The sequence below is a fragment of the Watersipora subatra genome, chromosome 1, assembly GCF_963576615.1.
Source record: "Watersipora subatra chromosome 1, tzWatSuba1.1, whole genome shotgun sequence".
Classification (NCBI taxonomy): domain Eukaryota; kingdom Metazoa; phylum Bryozoa; class Gymnolaemata; order Cheilostomatida; family Watersiporidae; genus Watersipora; species Watersipora subatra.
Genome location: NC_088708.1, coordinates 20,421,247 through 20,445,021, shown reverse-complemented (window position 1 = coordinate 20,445,021; position 23,775 = coordinate 20,421,247). Strand labels below are relative to the sequence as shown.

The 23,775-nt window shown below is 36.4% G+C and overlaps 1 protein-coding gene across 1 annotated transcript; it reads left to right on the top strand.

Moving 5' to 3' along the window:
• Positions 1-1,435: 1,435 nt before the first annotated feature.
• LOC137409909 (uncharacterized) lies at positions 1,436-21,776 on the top strand. The gene is made up of 9 exons (XM_068095604.1): positions 1,436-1,576; positions 4,060-4,167; positions 4,276-4,452; positions 6,636-6,743; positions 6,852-7,028; positions 7,590-7,749; positions 9,805-9,957; positions 21,173-21,324; positions 21,735-21,776. Exons 1-9 carry the CDS (start codon positions 1,436-1,438, stop codon positions 21,774-21,776), a joined length of 1,218 nt encoding a protein of 405 aa, XP_067951705.1.
• The last annotated feature ends 1,999 nt before the right edge of the window (positions 21,777-23,775 follow it).

The window sequence follows — 23,775 nt, the reverse complement described above, 5'->3', positions numbered from 1 at the left end:
TTGTTGTCTCAGTGTAAGAACTCTTAAGTTTACTGAGCTCATCAGACACTATTTTTGCGTGGCTAGTAGCTTATTATTTAAATGATTTGCCGACCATGGTAAATTGTTAACAAGTTTAGTCTTGAGGGTCTCCATAGAAATTAATGTTGGTTGTAATATTTTGACGAAACATTTGTGTCTTACAATTCCAAGATCAGGCTTCTGGTCAAACCAATTATTAATTACCTCCTTGGTCTAAAACTTAGAGCCCATCCAAGTTGGTCTCTATATAGCTGTATTATCTCCTGCAGAGTTTTGAGATCTGTGGCATTTTCATATCTCTTCTTGTTTGGCGGGTTTTTTAAGCTTGTTTTCTTGTGTCAATTGTTATACAGTCAAACATAAAAATACAAAATTATTCCAATATTTGCTTGGTAAGTTAACGCTGTCATATGATGTAAGCAATAATCTTATGAAATACAATACACTTCATACACGTAACCTATTTTGCAGCTAGGAAACCTATCGACCAATACTTCAAGCAAATACATATAAAATCAAAACAATTACATCATGTAAAAGCATATCAATATTACTATATATGTAAAGAACTAAATAAAGTAATAAGCAATAGAAAATTTTTGTTGGCATTTTATTTTAAATGTTATGAGAGATTTGCTAAAAACTCTAGACAAAAAGTCAATATTGTTACTTTCTTTTGCAACAACACAATATGAGGTTGCAGGCATTATTGGAGTGCTGCAAAAAACTAGGTTTCATGTTGAATGAGGAGAACACGCAACTGAGAACAAACAAAGTCAAATTCTATGGCCCATCCTCATTGATTCTGGAATTCAAGCTGATAGAGAGAAAATCTCGTGCATTACTGACATGTCACTTCCAACGAACCCTACCATTGTTTGACGATTCCTAAGGATGGTTCAATGTCTTGCTAAATATCTACCTTGACAGGCAAACATCACAAGACCTATCCAAGCTTTGACTAAGGAGAGGCAGGAGTTCATCTGAAATTATGCTTAAAATAAAGCTTTTTCTAGTACCTCGGCACAACAATCAGTACCTCTATCCACGCTCCGAGTGCCTCTGGTGTTAAGCTTGTTGCCAATTCTTACGAACGTACCCCACAGATCAGTGGAGGGAAGCTGCCCTTAGACAGTTATAGCTTTTCATGATCAGGAGGTGGTCTCAACTCGAAGTACTCTTTTCTCTGGTGCTCTCTCTTTGCTATCACTAGGATAGCCTTGGCTAGAGCATCTAGAGTTCCGCCCCTTCTTGTGGAGTCAGGATCAGCGATCCTACTTCTGCCACCATGGTAAAAAAACTGTCGTGTCCCTTTTACTGCTCCACGAGAAAAAGAACCACTGAGTGTGAGGCAATAACATAAATATATATTTCAATGATATATGTGAATACATGTAGTTCAGTGTGTGCGCATATGAGGAACAACATTCTAGAGACTGCCAGCAATCTTTGGTCTTGTCTGGCTTCCTTATATATCACCTTGTTTCAAGCTGGCTCTCCCCATCGGTCTCACCGTTTTGTGTCAGCCTCAGCAGTTGTCTCTTTGGCTGACCAGGTACTCATTGGCGACTGTGTCTTCTGCCGAAACAGGACTCAGTCCGAACATGTCGTCAGTCCTGGGGTCGGCTACGCTAATTTTTCACCACACTATTACATCAATGAAATTGTCCACTCGTTAGAAAAATGTTATCACTTTCTGATCATCAGTTAAATAACTGACAGCAAGGTCAGAGAAGGTTGCAATGATGATTAGAACTAAAAAGTTATTGTTCTTACAAAGAGTTTGGTCCCCTCATGTTGGGTCAAGCAGATTGTAATGTAGGGAGCCCTGGGTTCAGTGCACTCTGTTGGTTTCAGCAGCGCACGAGTGAGTTGGTTTCAGCTCCCTCCTGTTAGGTTTAGCAGGTTGCATCATCAGCAACATTGGGTCCAGTCCACTCTGTTTGTCTCAGCAGAGCCCTATTGGGTCAAACTCGAGAATGCATCATAAATATGCCAAAAGTGAGAGTTGTCCCCACCCCACTCTAAAATGAGTTTGCTTCAGCATCATGTTAACAGAACTTATTTATTAACACTTGAAAAAAATTATTCTTTCCTTTCTCTGTAATTTATTTCTTGTAGCAAACCCTGTAAAACTAAGATATGAAAAATATGTTGTGGAGTTCTGGCTCTGACGTACAACGAGTAAGTGAGAATGGTCTTCAAGAACATATGATTTTCATGACAGAGCTAAATGACTCCTATTTCAAGCTCTCTTCAATTAGTACCATACGAAATTGCATTGATTCATTGCAGTAGGCCTATGCCGGGGCTTCCCACTTGGCAGTGCTTGCACCCTCAAGGGGAACGAGCACCAATAATTGTTTGTGCCCGCGAGTTGTTGTTCATGGGGTGCAAGAATAAATCGGGAAGACAAAATAAGTGTATTTGTCATCACAAAATCTGAGTTAAGATCTTTTTTCGTAACTGGTCACAACCTATCAACAAGTTCAAATAACATGTTACCTATAGTAGTTCTATAATGGCTATACCTATACTGTTTATTGAACAGACAGTAGAAAGAGTTTATAGCATCCTATCATTTGCTGAGAAAGAAGCCAGTAAGCCTTCTATAGTTTTGTAAATGCAGTTCAACATTTTGTAGATCTCTTTTCATGTATAGCAGAATATTTTTGCTAGTAGAGCTGCAAAAGCTCCAATATGTTTGTGAGCATCTCCTTCTCATGTTAAGAGTGTCTGTGTACAATTAGTAAAAGCTACTAGTTCCTCTATTCAGAGTAGAAATGTGCTTAGGCATGGGTAACTTACGCTATGAACAAAGAGTGTCACTACTATTCACCTATCCTACAAAAAGATACCATCGCTATTATACTTATAGACTTCTGACAGATAGTGTCACTATTGCATACCTATACTACTGAAATATAGTGTTACTGCTACACTCTTATACTACTGTAATATAGTGCTACTGCTACACTCCTATACTACAGACAAATACTGTCACTATTACATACCTACATGTATACTACTGACAGATAGTGCCACCACTACATACCTAAACTACAGACAGATATTGTCCCTACTACACTCCTATACTATTCACAGATAGTGTCACTACTACACACCTATACTACTGACAGATAGTGTCACTACTACACTCCTATACTACAGACAGATAGTGTCACTACTACATTCCTATGCTACTGACAGATAGTGTTACTACTACACTCCTATACTATTGACAGATGGTGTCACTACTACACTCCTATACTATTGACAGATGGTGTCACTACTACACTCCTATACTACTGACAGATGGTGTCACTACTACACTCCTATACTACAGACAGATAGTGTCACTACTACATTCCTATGCTACTGACAGATAGTGTTACTACTACACTCCTATACTATTGACAGATGGTGTCACTACTACACTCCTATACTATTGACAGATGGTGTCACTACTACACTCCTATACTACAGACAGATAGGGTCACTACTATACTCCTATACTATTGACAGATAGTGTCACTACTACACTCCTATACTACAGACAAATACTGTCACTATTACATACCTACATGTATACTACTGGCAGATAGTGTCACCACTACATACCTAAACTGCAGACAGATATTGTCCCTACTACACTCCTATACTATTCACAGATAGTGTCACTACTACACACCTATACTACTGACAGATAGTTTCACCACTACATACCGATACTACTGACAGATAGCGTCACTACTGCACTCTTATACTACTGACAGATCGTGTCACTACTACACACCTATACTATTGACCGATGGTGTCACTACTGCACTCCTACACTACAGACAGATGATGCCGCAATAAATTTCTTTGCTACAGTCAGAAAGTGTAATTTCTACATGTGTTTTCCAATTTACACATGACGGAAGTTTATTAAACGCATGTTACGCTGTTCTTCTCCTTCTGCTAGTACGTTATTGAAACATTTCTTCCATGACACACATTGATAAACTTTCTAAAACAATAATAATATTGCTACAGAAGCAGTTTGAGAATTCATTAGATGTGATCATGTTTCTCACGGATGGACAACCCAATGATAAGATCAGTGACATACAAAATGTGATAAAGGCAAACAACCAGAAGATGGTAAGTTTACTATAAATAACCACCAACCTCAGCACTTCTTGCACTGCATATCAGAACAACTGTATCGTCTTCTGCCTTTCATGTTGTCTATTCTTGTCTGTGCTCTAGAATCACACTGTTAGAATCTTTTTCTATGGATTGGGAGACGATTTTGGCACACTTACATCTGCAAAACAATATGACCTTATGACCTTGGCAGACCAGAACAACATGAACCTGCGGAATTACCAGTATAAAAACCTAACGACTGGCCAATCTTTTACAATACACCCAAACAAATGGAAAGTAAGCACATTATAAAATGCACTGATAACTTCCTCATGTAGAAGAAGGCTTATGTGGCTGACAGTAAACACACCTTTACACACTTTGCTTAATTGTCACTGAGATTTTATTGTTGTATGTTAACAAACACTGCTCAGTGTTAACAAACACAGTCTAGTATCAACAAACACTAGCCAGTGTTACAAACACTAACCAATGTTTGTTAACACTGGCTAGTGTTAACAAACACTATCTAGGGTTAACTAGTAATGTAAACTAATATGACATAGTGTTACCTAACTTCATCTATAGCATGCAGTGTTGTTTTCTGTTAACTCATTTTATGTTAACCAGCGCCACAAATAGCTGAAATAACATAATATAATAACATTTAATTAACAGTCATTTATTGTTGACTAGCATTTTATGGCTGTCAATCAGCTAGTGGTTTACCACAATTTATTATGTACATGTTTTTATTAGTATAATTGTTAGAAGTAAATGGCTTAAAGGGAGCTGTCTAAAATTTTAAAAACACAAAAGTGACATAAATCATGTGTTTCCTTTACTATGTGAGAATTTGGGCTAATTTGTTTTGTAGGGTCAGAGTAAACCAGTTGGAAAGCCAGGTCATTTTGAAATAATTGATTCCTCTGAAGCTAAGGATCTCAGGCAGATAATGGGGAAATATTATCTGTTGTACAAACCTCCATTCTCACGCAAACCCTCTTTTAGACTACCTTCTGTTGATCCACATTCAGGTTGGTGGTCAATTATACAATATATACATTATGTCAATTGTGCAGTAGACGCTCCCGTAATGTAAATAATTCATTCCGGGAACGTTTCCATTATAATAAGGATTACATTATACAAACAGTTAAGTACATGTAAATTGCCTAACCTGCTAAAAGATCTTCCCAAAATCACCCCTTCAACCCTTAAAAAAAGAAAAGGTAGGCTTAACTTTTTAAAGATTGACTCGCCAAAAAATTCACATTACAGTTATTTGGTATCAAAAGATTCACCACACGTCTTACTCTGTCGTGTTGTAGGTTCAAAATATGTGGAAATGTGATTACAAGCTCTTAAAAGCTCAAAAACGAAAAGCCGCCGTAGATTGGAATCTCTTTATTTCGATGACGTAGCCATGAAATTTGGTTATTGTCTTGTCATGTGATGTTCTCACATGAATTGAAAGTCCAATAAAAAGCTCAATATAAAACTTATCGTAACACTAGTTTCTGAAAAACACTTCGGGTTTTACCGAAGACCCCGTATCAAATATAGATGCTCGCTACTGACAGATAGTGCCACCACTACATACCTAAACTACAGACAGATATTGTCCCTACTACACTCCTATACTATTCACAGATAGTGTCACTACTACACACCTATACTACTGACAGATAGTGTCACTACTACACACCTATACTACTGACAGATAGTGTCACTACTACATTCCTATGCTACTGACAGATAGTGTTACTACTACACTCCTATACTATTGACAGATGGTGTCACTACTACACTCCTATACTATTGACAGATGGTGTCACTACTACACTCCTAGACTACTGACAGATGGTGTCACTACTACACTCCTATACTACAAACAGATAGTGTCACTACTACACTTCTATACTACTGACAGATAGGGTCACTACTATACTCCTATACTATTGACAGATAGTGTCACTACTACACTCCTATACTACAGACAAATACTGTCACTATTACATACCTACATGTATACTACTGACAGATAGTGTCACCACTACATACCTAAACTACAGACAGATATTGTCCCTACTACACTCCTATACTATTCACAGATAGTGTCACTACTACACACCTATACTACTGACAGATAGTTTCACCACTACATACCGATACTACTGACAGATAACGTCACTACTGCACTCTTATACTACTGACAGATTGTGTACTACTACACACCTATACTATTGACCGATGGTGTCACTACTGCACTCCTACACTACAGACAGATGATGCCGCAATAAATTTCTTTGCTACAGTCAGAACGTGTAATTTCTACATGTGTTTTCCAATTTACACATGACGGAAGTTTATTAACCGCATGTTACGCTGTTCTTCTCCTTCTGCTAGTACGTTATTGAAACATTTCTTCCATGACACACATTGATAAACTTTCTAAAACAATAATAATATTGCTACAGAAGCAGTTTGAGAATTCACTAGATGTGATCATGTTTCTCACGGATGGACAACCCAAAGATAAGATCAGTGACATACAAAATGTGATAGAGACAAACAACAAGAAAATGGTAAGTTTACAATAAATAACCACCAACCTCAGAACTTCTTGCACTGCATATCAGAACAACTGTATCGTCTTCTGCCTTTCATGTTGTCTATTCTTGTCTGTGCTCTAGAATCACACTGTTAGAATCTTTTTCTATGGATTGGGAGACAATTTTGGCAATCTTACATCTGCAGAACAATGTGACCTTATGACCTTGGCAGACCAGAACAACATGAAGCCAATGAAATACCAGTATAAAAACCGAAATACTGGCCAATCTTTTACAATACACCCAAACAAATGGAAAGTAAGCACATTATAAAATGCACCGATAACTTCCTCATGTAGAAGAAGGTTTATGTGGCTGACAGTAAACACACCTTTACACACTTTGCTTAATTGTCACTGAGATTTTACTGTTGTATGTTAACAAACACTGCTCATTGTTAACAAACACAGTCTAGTATCAACAAACACTAGCCAATGTTTGTTAACACTGGCTAGTGTTAAGAAACACTATCTAGGGTTAACTAGTAATGTAAACTAATATGACATAGTGTTACCTAACTTCATCTATAGCATGCAGTGTTGTTTTCTGTTAACTCATTTTATGTTAACCAGCGCCACAAATAGCTGAAATAACATAATATAATAACATTTCATTAACAGTCATTTATTGTTGACTAGCATTTTATGGCTGTCAATCAGCTAATGGTTTACCACAGTTTATTATGTACATGTTTTTATTAGTATAATTATTAGAAGTAAATAGCTTAAAGGGAGCTGTCTAAAATTTTAAAAACACAAAAGTGACATAAATCATGTGTTTCCTTTACTATGTGAGAATTTGGGCTAATTTGTTTTGTAGGGTCAGAGTAAACCAGTTGGAAAGCCAGGTCATTTTGAAATAATTGATTCCTCTGAAGCTAAGGATCTCAGGCAGATAATGGGGAAATATTATCTGTTGTACAAACCTCCATTCTCACGCAAACCCTCTTTTAGACTACCAGCTGTTGATCAGCATTCAGGTTGGTTGTCAATTATACAATATATAAATTATGTCAATTGTACAGTAGACGCTCCCGTAATGTAAATAATTCATTCTGGGAGCGTTTCCATTATAATAAGGATTACATTATACAAACAGTTAAGTACATGTAAATTGCCTAATCTGCTAAAAGATCTTCCCAAAATCACCCCTTTGACCCTTAAAAAAGGGAAAGGTAGGCTTAACTTTTTAAATGTTGACTTGCAATAAAATTCACATTACAGTTATTTGGTATCAAAAGATTCACCACACGTCTTACTCTGTCGTGTTGTAGGTTCAAAATATGTGGAAATGTGATTACAAGCTCTTAAAAGCTCAAAAACGAAAAGCCGCCGTAGATTGGAATCTCTTTATTTCGATGACGTAGCCATGAAATTTGGTTATTGTCTTGTCATGTGATGTTCTCACATGAATTGAAAGTCCAATAAAAAGCTCAATATAAAACTTATCGTAACACTAGTTTCTGAAAAACACTTCGGGTTTTACCGAAGACCCCGTATCAAATATAGATGCTCGCTACTTTACAGTTTTGTTTCAGCCTGGTCTAATTGGCAAGTCATAATCTGATCATGTGACCCAATACTTCGCAAATAATTTCTGTAGCACTTTTCGATTATCACAGGTGACCAACAGGCTCATCATGATTATCAGACAATGATATGTACTCCTTCGAGGTAAGGCTAAAAAATTAAATGAATTTTTACTGTAAGCTATAAGATATCACTGCTAAAAGTGACAGCATTACAATGACGATAAAACAGACGCGTAAGAACAATAGACATAGTTTTATTGAATGCGTGAAGTATATTTGTGAAACTATTTTGATGAATAAGGTTGCATGAAAGTGTAAACAGAAACCATCTCTCACAGCTACGTCACATTTGAGCCGTTCTGGAAAGAGAATCCAAACTACGGCGGTCTCGTGTGGCTGCGATTAACTGCTCGTTTTTGAGCTTTTAAGAGCTTGTAATCACATTTCCACATATTTGCCACGTACAACACCACAGAGTAAGACATGGTGAACCTTTTGATGCCAAATAACTGTAATGTGAATTTTATTCCAAGTCAACCTTTAATTTATTGACTGTACAGCTGTATGACTGTACAGTCATAACTCTCAATGCACGGGTGCTGAAAGACACAAATTTGAAATACGATCATACAAGACAATTCTTAATGTGGTCATTAGGTGGCCAAGTATTTGAGAGGCCACTTATGAGAACAGCATCGGTCTTTCTCGTCTGATCAAAAAGTGTTTAAGAAGACTTGCTAAAAGTGAATGTGAAAGCGAGTTTAAAAGAGACAAGCCAGAAGAAGATAATATAAAATGAACACAAAGACAAAAATACAAATTAGAACAAAATTTCTGTAGACTTTATCAGAAAGTATCGGTATTTTTCTATCATTTGCGATTGTTTTTGATATTTGAGGGGATCTGACAGTCATGATGCTTCTAAATTTAAATCGATAAAACTTGGTACTTATTGAAACACTCAGTAGACAAATACGGGCAAAACGACATCACTAGTTGTTATCATTGCGATAGTTGATATCGGCAATCGCGTTCAAGTTGATGTGTTATTCGTCTCCCTTCTGTCGTTCTCTTTGCAATTATAGATGTTATAATCGCGCTTTCAATTGAACTGTTTTATTCAGTATCAAGTTTTATTGATTTTAATCTTGAAACATCCTGACAGTCAGAACATCCCAAACATCAAAAACAATTGTAAATGATAGAAAAATGCCGATCCATTCTGATAAAATCTACAAAAACTCTGTTCAAGTTCATCTTTAAGATTGTCACCATGGTTACGCGTAACTATAGAAATCTATAATATTCTGTTTTAGGTTGGGTACCATTATTCTCAACATAAAGTGTTATTCTTAACATAAGTGACCTAGTGTAAACTTGAGAAGCTACGTGTACTCAGAAGTTCTCAAAAATTTCGATTAGCATAAATGTGTTTACAACTGTTGTGAATGTGAGACAAACATAGTTCTGAATGAGGTGGTTTACTCTACTAAATATTTGTAGGTCAGTTACTAGTCACGGCTTCAGTACCCCTGATGTTAGGAAACACATTGATTGGTGTAACGGCAATAGATGTGAGGTTCACCTCCCTTTTCACTGACGTCAGCCGATATAAAGTGGGAGCCTACAGTTATGCATTTCTTGTAACGAGAGAAGGTAAGTAGCCAGTAAATACTGAACTATTCGAAAGGTTTTTTAGATAGTTCTCCAAGATTGAATATTTTTAAGGTTAACTGACATTTTAAAATTAGATATATTTGTACCAATACGATCATGATATTTTGTTGTACAGCAATGATTTTGATATTAAAAAAGCAAGAAACAGGTTTTGAAATCAAAAACACTCAAGACGCTGTTAACACTCAAGTTGTTATCTGATGAGGTCATTTTTTTGGCAAAACATAGTTGAGTGCTGCAAGCACACCGCTTTAGGCTGGAGGGAGAACTGATAGGTAGGGTTCTACCATCTTTAGTACTTTAGGTCTACAGTTGTTTCCCTAGGAGGAAAGACAACTGTAACCAACCAATATCCAAGCCTATTATGTGAGAATATGATGAAAATACGCAGGGCAAGCATGTTCTGCTGGGCACTAAAAATCTGCCTTTTTAAATATCTGCCGTTGATGGGGTTAGTTCGACTTAATTTGTCTTGGGCTAGTTTAAATTCTAGCGATCTTATTGGTGCGTGTTGTAAGCGTGTGAAATATAATAATATTTTACAAAATAAGGAAAAAGACCCACAATAGCTACAAAATGTAAACAAACTTCAGATTTAGCACATCCAACCCAAAAATAGAATGTAATAAACAGTCTCTGTACAACCGAAGTCTCTTTTTGTCATGCACCATCAATACAGCGGTCACTTCTCCCATGCTTTCGAGTCTAAACAACGCCTCCTTACGATACCCTATATCATGCCTCAGCCCTTTTGAAGGCCACCCATTTCATTAGAGTTGTCTTCCACTGCGGAGGTATGATTCTCACGACAAGCTCAAAACTAGAGCTGAAGATAAGCATAGAATTGGTTGACAATCTTGTTGAGAAACATTGTGTCAATTTTAACCTGAAAAAAATCGATTTTTACTCCATGTTTGAATACTCGTGAAATGAAACATCCTATACCAAGTGAAAAGCTCAATTCTATTAATGAATGTTGGAAAAATTTCATAAAAACCGCCAGCCACACACAAAAAAGAAGAGGTATTGCGATTGCTTCAAAGGTTGCATTTTACAAAGGCTCCAAGTCGTGAAGTTTGTTTTGTAAAAGGTTTGATCGTAATAAAGAACGCGCATTGAAAACTTTGTGGTGATTTCGATGTCAACCATTTCACCAAAAGCTTTGACCAATGTGAGATGGGGTTTAAATTTTGAAAAAACTATTTCTGCTTTGTTCATGGGAGTAAAATTTCAACTTGTTATTCATTCAGATGTCAGCTTGTATGGCTGAAGAGTTTGTACAGATAGCTCTAAAACTGAAGGGTAACGGGGCCCTTAACCCTGGTTTCCATATCAATTGCGAGACTCCGGCAGTAATCTTGTGCAGCAAAACATTTGCGGCGCTAGGCTCGGCGGCTTCTGTTTACATAAAGCTGCATTGTTGATAATCGCATGAAAAATGTTCACTCGCCATGCCGTTCCAATAATGCTGACCTTCACCTTTACAGTGAATTTCGGGAAGGTTTCGCTTGAGGCTTTTCACGAAATTTGAACAGTTAAACAATTCTAAACTCCTGCGTTGACCGCCGGCAACTACCGGCACTACTCGGCGCATAGGTTCACATTTCACCGCTGATAGCCTGTGGTGCTGTCGCTAGTGTTTGCGGCGTATATGGGAACCAGGCTTTAGGAAAAGGGTGAACACATGAGCTGGCTTGAGTTGAAAGCAGTTGGTCGATTATGTAATTTATCAAATACATGGGCTACATCTACATGTCATCTCTATACTAATGACATATGTGGTATAGTTGAAGACTTGGATGACCTTGCTCGAGATTTCTCGATGTGGTGTATAGAGCAGCACAATTTTTTTATATCTTCGTATGTTGTGGGTGCAAAGAAATACCTGGCAGACAATAAATGTAAAAACCTTGATGACATCACTGAATGTACATTGAAAAATACTGCTTTTTGTGTCTATTTGCAAGAATTTTGGTACTCCTGATTTTGATTGGTTTGCTGTCGATGCTTTCTCAGTAAACTGAGAGTAAACTCTTTCTGTGCAATGCATTTCTACCTTTAATTCTAAGAAGGAAAATGCTAAATAAAGTTATGCATGACAGAGCAGATGTACTGGAAACTGCTGTCAAATGGCTAACTCAGTATTAGTTTCCTATGCTGAGTCCAACATATCATAACTCAGGTCACCTGGCAGAAGAAACTGGCATTCTTAGTTTTGCTGCCCGCAGTAACAGGTCGACATCAGCAAGTAAAAAAAATCTAGTGTATGGATTTTAATACTATACTAAAATTAGCAGGTTGGTCTGACAGCTGTACATCTGCTGCCCATTATTACTGACATGCTGCATCGAGCTGAATGTTATTGTCTCAGCGTATAAAAATGGGATGTTTGTTGCATTCGATGTGATATATGTATTGTTTGATATAACGCATCGGTGACAAATTTCCCTCGGTGAATGTTGACTCACGGAGGGAATCTGTCAGGCCAGCTGTAACCCGGATGAAGGACTCCGTTAGGATAATTATCCCAGCAATTGTGCTTTCCAATGATGATTTAAAAGTTGAGTGAGACTTACCTACAAAGTAGTCATAACTTCAGACTTGACTTTTAGATAAGTACCTGCTCTTTCTTGAGACTTGATTGACAAACTTAAGAAAGGCAGCAGTGCGGTCACACACCGACGTATAGGAACTCAGCGATTAATCTTTTGTTTAGCCTAGCTGCCTTTTAATTATGGGAGATGTGAGAGCCACTGGACAGATTGGCGATTAAGCATTTTGTCAAATCTACAACTTTAGGATGGCTAATTTTTAAGATGATTGACTTGACTCAATCATAGACAGTTGCCGAGTCTAAGATCTCAATTCATGCCTCAACTAATATCTTGAATTACAGCATCCAGCTTTGCCATATTTATATGATTACCATTGTTCTTTAATCAAAACCATCTTCCACTTGCTAGCAACCAAGCTCTATCAATACATCAGCTGCTTAGTTACTCACATCACACCATACATTATCTTTTTCTATCTCAAGTCCTAGCCACACTCTTTTTACCGAATCATGACAATGATTCCTTTTTAATATCTCAGAGATAATAGTTTGAAAAAATAGCATTCGACCCTCATATCAGTCGCAACTGTATGTTGCACTTTTAACAAAGCCGCAGATGATCCTCAATCGGTTTCCTATAGGGTGGTGATCCACTATCTTCTTGCAAAGAAACAACAACTGCCTCTAAGCCATATTCTCATCAATATTGACAACCACATAATCTCACAAGCCCAGCAGTTTACCAAGCTCATCTCATGTCACCCTGACCCTATGACCCATGCATCTCTCAGTCTCTAGGGTGTTTGTCACCGTATCAAGATATATGATCAACATGCTTAATAATCACTTTCTCTTCATCAACAATATCATCAATGTAGCTGTTAGTACTTGCTTCGGCTACGCTATTTAATGAGAGCACCACACTAAGGCCATGATATGATCTTGGTTGCTACATATTTTATGCTGCGCTATCACTATCATCCTCTATGATCTTGAAATTGAATTCCCATATGTCCTACCATTGTATCGTACCATCTGAAACTTTTAAAGTTCTCTATCAATGTATAACTGTGAACAGGCTGCCTTCAGACCTGCCACAGCACACTGATCCCTCAACCGGTGCTATTTTCGCATATTTTTTTGGCAAATTGTGAGACCTGCACCAGGATGGCAACTGATACTCAGATTCAATTTTTTGCCATAATTCATCACAGATCTAAAATAAAATTCCGCCTGCTTATATTGCTGAACAACCATCATAAAAATGATGTTATGTACTGTTGAATTTGATAGCTGGACTTGCCTGGTTTATAACTGAAACTGAACTGACTTGGCTGTAGTCGGCCAGAAAGTGATATAACACTTATGCAACATATTGGAAATAAAAATCACACAACTATTTTCGGTCCGAAGGTACAACTAGAAAAAGCATATAAAAGACAAAGGAAAAAAGCAGACAGTAAAACGCGCAGACTCATGCACACAGAAACAATTATATAACCAACACTCCGACTTGGTTGAATGTGGGATAAATATATAATGATGTCTCTGCCAGCCAGACTGAGGTATCTAACTGTGGATGCTGAAATTTTCTTTAAGCATGACGAATCGAACAAATAATAGCAGTTTAGTAAATATGTCCGCTAGCTTTGTTTCAATGGCGCAGTAGATGGCGGTGATGTGCTGGTTGTCGATCTGATCATGAATGAAGTAATATCCAATGGCCATCTGTTAGGTAAGGGCCTCGTACTCCTCGTTTGCGGCTTTTAGCCATTTCTCAGACTGAAGGCGGTTTCTAGCTTGTCATGGTGAGTGTTTCAACAACATCTGTAGATAAGCATACAATGTGTTGGTCAATTACAAATCGAAAAGGTAGTGCATGCTGGCGAGCTGACCTTTTCGGTGCCTGCGAGTCGTCCGAGAGGATCAGGACTGGTGAATCAGAGCTGACTTGAACTAAACGAGATCTTTCAGTCGTCCTATCTGCTACGTCATTTACGGTCACAGCAAATAGGACGTTAATGAATTGCTACTCGCAACTTAGATTCATCAAAGATAACATCTCTGTGCACAACAACCTCTTTCGAAGTTGAGTTGAACAGCCAATAAGACTCTACACTATTGCTGTAACCTACAAAGATCATTGGCTCAGCTTTGTCATTCAGTGTTTTTTTGCAGTTGATCTTATATGTGGGTATATGCCCAGCAGCTAAAAACACAAAGATGACTCACATCTGTTTTAATACCAGTCCAGACGGTAAACGACATGGTTGCAGTTTTGTGGGCTGCGGTTGGCACTCAACTTTATACGAGCACGGCTGTAGAGATTGCTTCTGCCTACAGCCATTTGGAGAGACCTGCTTGGGCAATCATTGATCGGACAGTTTCGCACAGTGTCCGATTATAACATTCAGTGATGCACTTTTGCTGAGGTGCGCATCGTGTAGCAAACTGATGGTGTATGTCACGTAATCAGATGTGGCGCTGAAAGGCAACTGGGGTATGCTTGCCACCACCGTCACGGTGCGATGTACTTATTGCAAAACAAAAGACTCAAACTCACAAAGCTTTGTAAAAACATCAAATATTTCCTTTACAAAATACACATGGCAGTATCTGCTGTATTCCACCTGAAAAGTAACAAAATACCTACCACCACTGACAGAAGCGGTTTGCATAAGGTCACAAACATCAGTATCAATAAACTCTAGAACGGGTTTAGTTTTAATACCACCAAATAGCTTGAATGATTTTTTAGGTGTTCCCCCTTAAACACAAGGCTCACAAAACCTTCCATAAGCAGCGGATAAATCAGCATCAATTACCAGATCATCCCGACATATACGATTCATAGCTGTTGGATGTATGTAGGTGGGCAAGCCAATCTTGCCAGAGCCTGCTGCTACTCATTTTTTTGCTGTTTGTCGTATGATGGTCAGGTAACTCCAAGTCAAGATGGTAAAGTTGGTCTTAAGAAAGTTCCTTTTTCACACATCATCTGCTTAATGCTTAATTCAGCATCATGAGTGGCCAAGCTAGATGACCATGTTGCGTGTGGTCACAGCTTCTACGGAAAATAGGTTTTTCGTAAACACTGGTACATGCAGCACATCCTGCAACGTCGCTGTTCTGCATTTCTGCCTAATCAGACATCTAACGGCAGTAATAATGCCTACTCCCACGGCATCAACAGCGTCACCATTCATGACGGTAACTTTTTTAGTTGCTCCAATGGCAGACACTCTGCAAAAGCATCATAATTGAATGACATGTGTTGAAAACCTCCGGAATCAATCAACAATTTGTCAGGATTTGTCATGCCTCATCGAGAATAGCAAATGCAAACTCTTCTGTGATGCTGTCAGCGGTTAGGTGAGCACTGTGTTGCTCACTCTAAACTTATCTTTGCTTCTGCAGTGACATAGAATATGGCTAATATTTATACAGCTGTAGCATTTCCTCTCTGACTTCTGTGTTGCGAGTGCGATTGTCGAATAACTAGATGACTTGCTGCTGCTGCTAGTTTTGCCATGCTCTATCTGTTTCTGCTCTTCGCTGAGCTATACAACTTCGGCTTGCTATAGAACTTCAAGCGATAAAGCTAAACCACAAGATCAAGCTTCTCGGTCAACACTGTGAGGTCACCAGTTGCGTTGAAATTCTCATATCGTTTCATAATCTTTGAGAGCCTAACATTTGTAGCTTCTATAGTATTACTACCAAAATAGCTGGCTACAAAAAAAAACAATAACAAGTTATATTTGTTCACGTTGATCAGCTCTTATTTCTTAAATGCACAGAAACATCGATCATCTGCCATTCATGTCATCATACACATAGATGTACTTTATAAAGCAATAATGCAGATCTATTTAAAAGTAACTGTCAAAATAGAGCACATGTCGATAAAGTTTTATACAGTTTAGTAAAATTATGTCGAAGTCAAATAGTTTAAATTCCTGCTTTTTGTCATACCACTGTCTCGCTGTATCATTTAATATTGTAATGACGGAGCTATGTTAACCTGATTGTGGCTAACTTAAATTTTAAAATAGACCAAAATACTTCTCATGATCAAGAGGAATACAGCGTATAGAACAAACAGTATTTAAACATGGGATCACTGAGCAGCACTACATAAGAATGCAAATATTACAATATACATGTATGGTGATAATCTCATATTTAAGTTTTGCTTAAATGGTTTACGGCTCTAATGAACAATTGAAAATTAGAGATTAGTTTTTGCATTGAACCCATCATTTTGGAGACAAAGCATAATGCGCAATGCTTTCAACATAACATGAAAAAGTTCAAATTCAAAATGAAACTTGAAACTAAACTAACAAAGAACAATATAAAATGCTTTAAAATCAATAGAGAACCTCCAAAAGTTTACCAGAACCATTTGTATAAAGGATATTACCAGAAAGTAGATTTAAACCACACAGTAAGTTGATACATATATATTATTACAAAGTGAATACCCATAATACCCGTAATAAAACCCATACCCATAATAAAACCCATACCCCGTAATAAAAAGGTTTTTTAACAGAAAAATAAATTTATTTAACAGTTACAACATTTAGCACTTTAATTTTTATATGAAACTGTTTATTTATAGATTTGAATATTTGTAGACATATGTCATTACCACATCACCTAAGAGGTGAATGATTGCAGGTTCTTTTTTTGGTGGCATTAGATTATGTGTAACTTTTCAGAGTACATGTATTTAATAAACTAATTTAAAATGAAAGCTATAACTGAGTATGAAAGTATTTTGTAATTGAAATTTTATTAAAACGTGTGAAAAAATGTTTATAAGATAAATTAATAATAAAGGAACATTGGAAACAACTAATTGATAATAACAGTGATAACAGTGATAACAGTGATAGGAAAATTAACCATGTTTAAACTTAAAAACTGTAACTATATGTTTGTCCTAAAATGTGAAATCACAAATTATTAATTTGTTGGGTTAGAAGGAGAAATTTGTAAGCTAATGCGCAAAGCTATTATAAACATGTCTGTATATATATTTCTCAAAGTTTGTGTGTCTGCCCGGTGTCCGGCTATAACTATTAAAATCTTGAAATCACAAGTTCGAAATCCACACGTTCTACCACTGAGCTATACAAGGCATATGATAAAAGACATTATTATGTACCATATAGCGTATAGCGTATGCAAATGCTAAATTATGTATTATCTGAAACTCAATGAATTCTATTAATTCTATGAGACACGATGTTGAAAAACAAAATACTGCTGCAACAGTAACTTTTTTCATACATACACTTCTATGTACTCACTGTTTATTTTTTCCCTTAAATTATTTGAACTGCACAAAAACACTTTTTTCATGATATGAAGTTTAAAAGTTAAAATAGTAAACGCTGTATATGTTAAATGAAAATAAATTTTCTGTGCGAAGACTTTTTTATTACCCGGGTAACCCTGGGTTTTCATTTGGTTATAAACATAAATCTCACTATTCATCTGTCCACTTATAGCGATTAAAACCTAGCAGTGAGATATTCACTTTGCGGAGGATTTGATCTCGAAACCTCCAGTTCAGGAAGCATCTAGCGTATCCAGTAGACTATGGCATTCAATGAAGCATTGTCATCAATTATTGATCACAACTACAGTAAAGATATTCATTACATCAGTTAAAATATGTATAACGATGTTGCCTCACACGTAACTATTACCGGCTGGCCTTACTAGGTGAATGTCCAGCGTTGCACACGTAATAAAATGGCTTACAAACAGTTGCATTTAATGTAGTGTAAAGGTAATGTAGTAGGTAATGTAATGTTTATAAGCTGTTGTTTATTACTTATGCAATGCTAAGCATTCATCTAGTCCCACGACCAAACACGAGCGAAGCACGTGTTCGGGAGCTTTATGATAAATGCATATTTGCACACAACTCACGAAAATTATTCATCAGCGGCCATCTCAAACCCTTGTACCGAAATCTCATCAAAAAATTTAACCATTTTTGTATGGAGTCGTTTAAGTATTACTACGATACAAAACACATATAAACCTATTTAAATATGTTACCAAATCTTTGAAAATTCTCGACAATATCTTAAAACTTACCCATCTGATCGGATAATACATAAATAGACAAATTAATGTGGCCTAAAATTGCCATTAAAACTTGACAAACCTCTTTTAATCAAATTAAGACCGGCCAACGAAACGCTGATAAAGCCATGCGACAGAGTGTAGAACCATTAAGTCGTGCACATTTCAGGAGAAAAATGTGCAGATTTCATCAGTCTATGGCACTGTCCAAATGCCGAAGGTTTCTGTAATTAACGTAGAAGTACTGAAAAGTAATAGTTTTTTTTGCTGATTTTAAAGATAACTGACATTTTGTACACTTATAATGAGTAATTTGGTATTCAAACTGATGTCCAAAGCAGTGAAAGTAAAGGAAACGACGAGGATATTTTTTTAACGATTCTTATAAGATTATTACAATATTTAATTATAAGAATAACTCTTTGATTTTATAAGATTATTATAAGATTTAATTATCAGAATAATCATTCAAATTTATAAGATCAAAGTATATAGTGACCAATGGTGTGCGATATGTTACTGTTATTATTTTTCTAAAGATTTTGTTGATGATACTACGACTGTGCCCAATATCGCGGAACTGCCAAGTCGTTTCTAATATCTGCAAAATTAAGTTATAGGCCTACATTTTCTTATAGATATACAGGTATTTCTATGACAACCAACTAAAATCTGTTTAAATTTTTAAATTCTGCATAATCTTTTGCATATAAATACAAAAATCTAGATAAGTATCACAACTTAATATTGGTTGCTATGATGTTTTGAAATGTAGAAAAATTGTGCATTAGTTCTCATTTCTTAAACTTTAACACCTGTTTTTGCAGAACTGTGTTTTTGCACTAATGGTAAACATGCATCAGTTTATTGACCATTAAATCTGCTGGAATCAACTTTTTTTGCAAAATAACTGAGAGTATTCTCATTCTGCTAGTGTAGATAACTCTAAATCTCCCACACCCGACTTAGCCATAGTTTCTGTGATCATGACCAATTTCTTCACTTTGGTTACAGATCGCTGTCAAAACCATTCTACATTCAACACAACCAACTTTCAAACTGTGTATATTACACAGCAGCTTGCCATTTTACTTCTAATATTGCATTTCTCCTATTGCAGGGAGAGATATAAAACATGATCTTTTCCTTTCATTATTGCTGTTTGTTGTACATAATAACACCCAGTAAATTACAGCTGCCATTGCAGCTACCATTGCAATTCTCCTATTGCACCGCAGTGCCATTTGACTGCTAATATTGCATTCCTCAACCAGCAGTACCCTTTCTTTTTTCCAACATCACTTTGGTCGTGGGCTGTATGACAGGAGAATTTCTAGTATATAGTACATATATATATATATATATATATATATATATATATATATATATATATATATATATATATATATATATATAAAAGTTGTAAATGAAAATTTCAGCTCTTCGCCAAAGGAGTCCAGTTTATTTGTCGCAGGACTGTATGGTATAATATGTATAGTATGTCGCAGGACTGTATGGTATAATATGTATAGTATGTCGCAGGACTGTATGGTATAATATGTATAGTATGTCGCAGGACTGTATGGTATAATATGTATAGTATGTCGCAGGATTGTATGGTATAATATGTATAGTATGTCGCAGGACTGTATGGTATAATATGTAAAGTATGTCGCAGGACTGTATGGTATAATATGTATAGTATGTCGCAGGACTGTATGGTATAATATGTATAGTATGGTATAATATGTATAGTATGACTGTATGGTATAATATGTATAGTATGACTGTATGGTATAATATGTATAGTATGACTGTATGGTATAATATGTATAGTATGGTATAATGTCGCATGACTGTATGGTATAATGTGTATAGTATGGTATAATGTCGCAGGACTGTATGGTATAATATGTATAGTATGGTATAATATGTATAGTATGGTATAATATGTATAGTATGGTATAATATGTATAGTATGGTATAATATGTATAGTATGGTATAATATGTATAGTATGGTGTAATATGTATAGTATGGTATAATATGTATAGTATGGTATAATATGTATAGTATGGTATAATATGTATAGTATGGTATAATATGTATAGTATGGTATAATATGTATAGTATGGTATAATATGTATAGTATGGTATAATATGTATAGTATGGTATAATATGTATAGTATGGTATAATATGTATAATATGGTATAATATGTATAGTATGGTATAATATGTATAGTATGGTATAATATGTATAGTATGGTATAATATGTATAGTATGGTATAATGAATGTTATTTGGTAATTATTAGCTGCATAAAATATTAATGATATTTTGTAATATAGTTCTTACATATCGGCATACAGCCCTCTAGAAATATTAAAATCTGCGTTTGCTCACCATTAGAAAAGTCAATGAAGTGCATATATTTCTTTTGCACACACTATTGTTATGCAACAACTGCTGCAGAAGTCATTTGGTGTAGCCAGTTTTTGGTGCCGTAGACATGACTACTCTGGTTTGTTTAGGTAAAGTATTGTCCCATCGTAACTTTGTCAAGCCAAGCCGACAGCACCCTGATATTAACTTTGTTGAGTTGGACTTGGCGGAGCCAGTGCTGGACAATGCCACTATCAAGGACATTACAGAGAATGCAGGCACAGGATCATTTAAAGCACAAGTATGTTTTTTTGAATTTTTACAGCAGTAAACAAACAAATGCATAAAATACAGAAACCGTCATATCATAGTGACTATGTTTCCATTGCGAAAGTGATACTGATTTTGAATTGGACATTCGCATGTTGCGAATTAACTCGGCCGGTTTGTTAAAAATGAATAAATGAATGGTTTGTTATAAACGATAAGGACTTCTACGCCAAAGGTCAGAGTGGGACATTCCTGTCTTGCTTAGAAGCATGATTTCTTGAAGTGTGAAAAATATTTAAAACGGTAAAGCTTGTGCAGCATTTTTTCTCACATCATTTCCCAGGAGCGTTTCCATTTTTCCCAAACATAAAACGTTTGATAAAAATTGACGAGCAATGGAACTCGCTTGACTCGTTGGTTTTAACCGTTTCCATCTTGTAGACGACACAAACTTGCAGGTTAAACTCATCATGGAAACATTGAGTAACTCTTACTGTTTTGGGTTGCAGGTGCCCTTATCTATATCGCGAGGTCTCAGCCAATTGGATGGTAGCTACAAACTGATGCTCAATGCCACGTACTACTACAGGCCTGTGAGGTTATTTGAGGACCAATACAGTGTCGTAGTTGTGATTTTTGATGAGGACCGTCAGTACCTCAAAACGCAATACCTCGACAATCACAAGGTAGACAAGTTTTTTAAAAGTATGTTCGAAGGTACAGACACCATTCAACGCGTGTCAGCTTTCTCTAAAACTTCAACACATGAGCTTATATGTCTATGTATTTTCTAGAATGCCACGCAAGGTAACTCTGCAATTTACCACAGACTGGACTTGTTACCACCGCAAGCAAGTTCCAGCAACCCGTCAGTTTGTGTAACACCTTTTTCCGTTGTCAAGGCCACCAGTTCAGTTATCTCCACTATCAAGGTATATAATTTGTAGTTTGCGTCTTTATGATGTGATATTAAACATATGACAACTTCTTGAATTGTTTAAAATTAGTCTCCTTGTTTGCCATTTCTACTGTCATATAATACTTTTTTTACCCCGCGTAGACAGTATTGTTTTTGCTTTGCATTTTTACAGAGCGGCAGCTTTATTTTTATTCAATATATTTTGTGATACTCAGCATACTTGTTGACAGATAACCCTTTCTCTATTCAGCATTCTTGTTGACAGATTACACTTTCTCTACTCAGCATTCTTGTGGACAGATAACACTTTCTCTACTCAGCATTCTTGTTGACAGATAACACTTTCTCTACTCAGCATACTTGTTGACAGATAACACTTTCTCTATTCAGCATTTTCGTTAGCAGATAAAACTTTCTCTACTCAGCGTTCTTGTTGACAGATAACACTTTTTCTACTCAGCATTCTTGTGGACAGATAACACTTTCTTTACTGAGCATTCTTGTTGACAGATAACACTTTTTCTACTCAGCATTCTTGTGGACAGATAACACTTTCTCTACTCAGCATTCTTGTTGACAGATAACACTTTCTCTACTCAGCATACTTGTTGACATATAACACTTTCTCTACTCAGCAGTCTTATTGACAGATAACACTTTATCTACTCATCATTCTTGTTGACAGATAACACTTTCTCTACTCAGCATTCTTGTTGACAGATAACACATTCTCTATTCAGCATACTTTTTCCATGTAGAACTGTTGCCAAACCACATTGTGGCTAGCGTATAGCATTCTTTTCTTTTAGCACAATATTTGCCAGATAACTTGTCGGACTTTGTCAATCCTACAGACAAATTACAATGTTTACTCTCAGCACACTTTGCAACCAGTTTTTTTAATGTATTCTAACCAATAGTTTGTCTCTAGTTGGCATCCCTACAGACGGAGAGTTCCTTTTTAACTCGCCTTACTTTTATACAGATACCATTGTTTTTACCCAGCATGCATCCGACAAATAATGCTGCACATGTGCTAAAAAATACTGGCACAAAAGCAACACATCGCTTTTCTTGCAGCTCTCTCCGAATGCTTTCATTGATCCAGATAACTACCTGAACAAAAAGGAAACTGTTCAATATGTAAAGGACCTGAATAATATTCTGACTGGAGTGAACAACAACACAGGTAACAGTATTCTGTAAAGTATTCTGACAATTATGCAATTAAAACACTACTAGAAGAAAGCATGACTGCACAGCTAATAAACTATCACTCACAACATGAATATATAAATACACAAAGATACATGCTAATATGTATCAATTACCATAATGGATAATGTGAAAGTGGTTCAAAGAAAAGCAAGCCTGAGACGAATGGAATTGGTTTGACATGACCCATATGTCCGAAGCCACACGTAGAGGCTGGAAAAAAATGGTTTCAATGAGTTTCGAACTCAGGCCTTTCAGCTTGGTACACCAAACTCTACCACCTGCACTGATCAGTTTGGAATTATTGCGCATATATTTATTACACCTAAAGATTTTTCACGGCGCACA

Bases quoted from the DNA above. Each gene is read 5' to 3' on its own strand.
- LOC137409909 (XM_068095604.1), top strand. From the start codon at position 1,436: ATGAGGAACAACATTCTAGAGACTGCCAGCAATCTTTGGTCTTGTCTG. The intron at 7,029-7,589 runs GTAAGCACATTA...TTTGTTTTGTAG, and splicing joins TACACCCAAACAAATGGAAA to GGTCAGAGTAAACCAGTTGG. The intron at 21,325-21,734 runs GTATGTTTTTTT...TCCATCTTGTAG, and splicing joins CAGGATCATTTAAAGCACAA to ACGACACAAACTTGCAGGTT.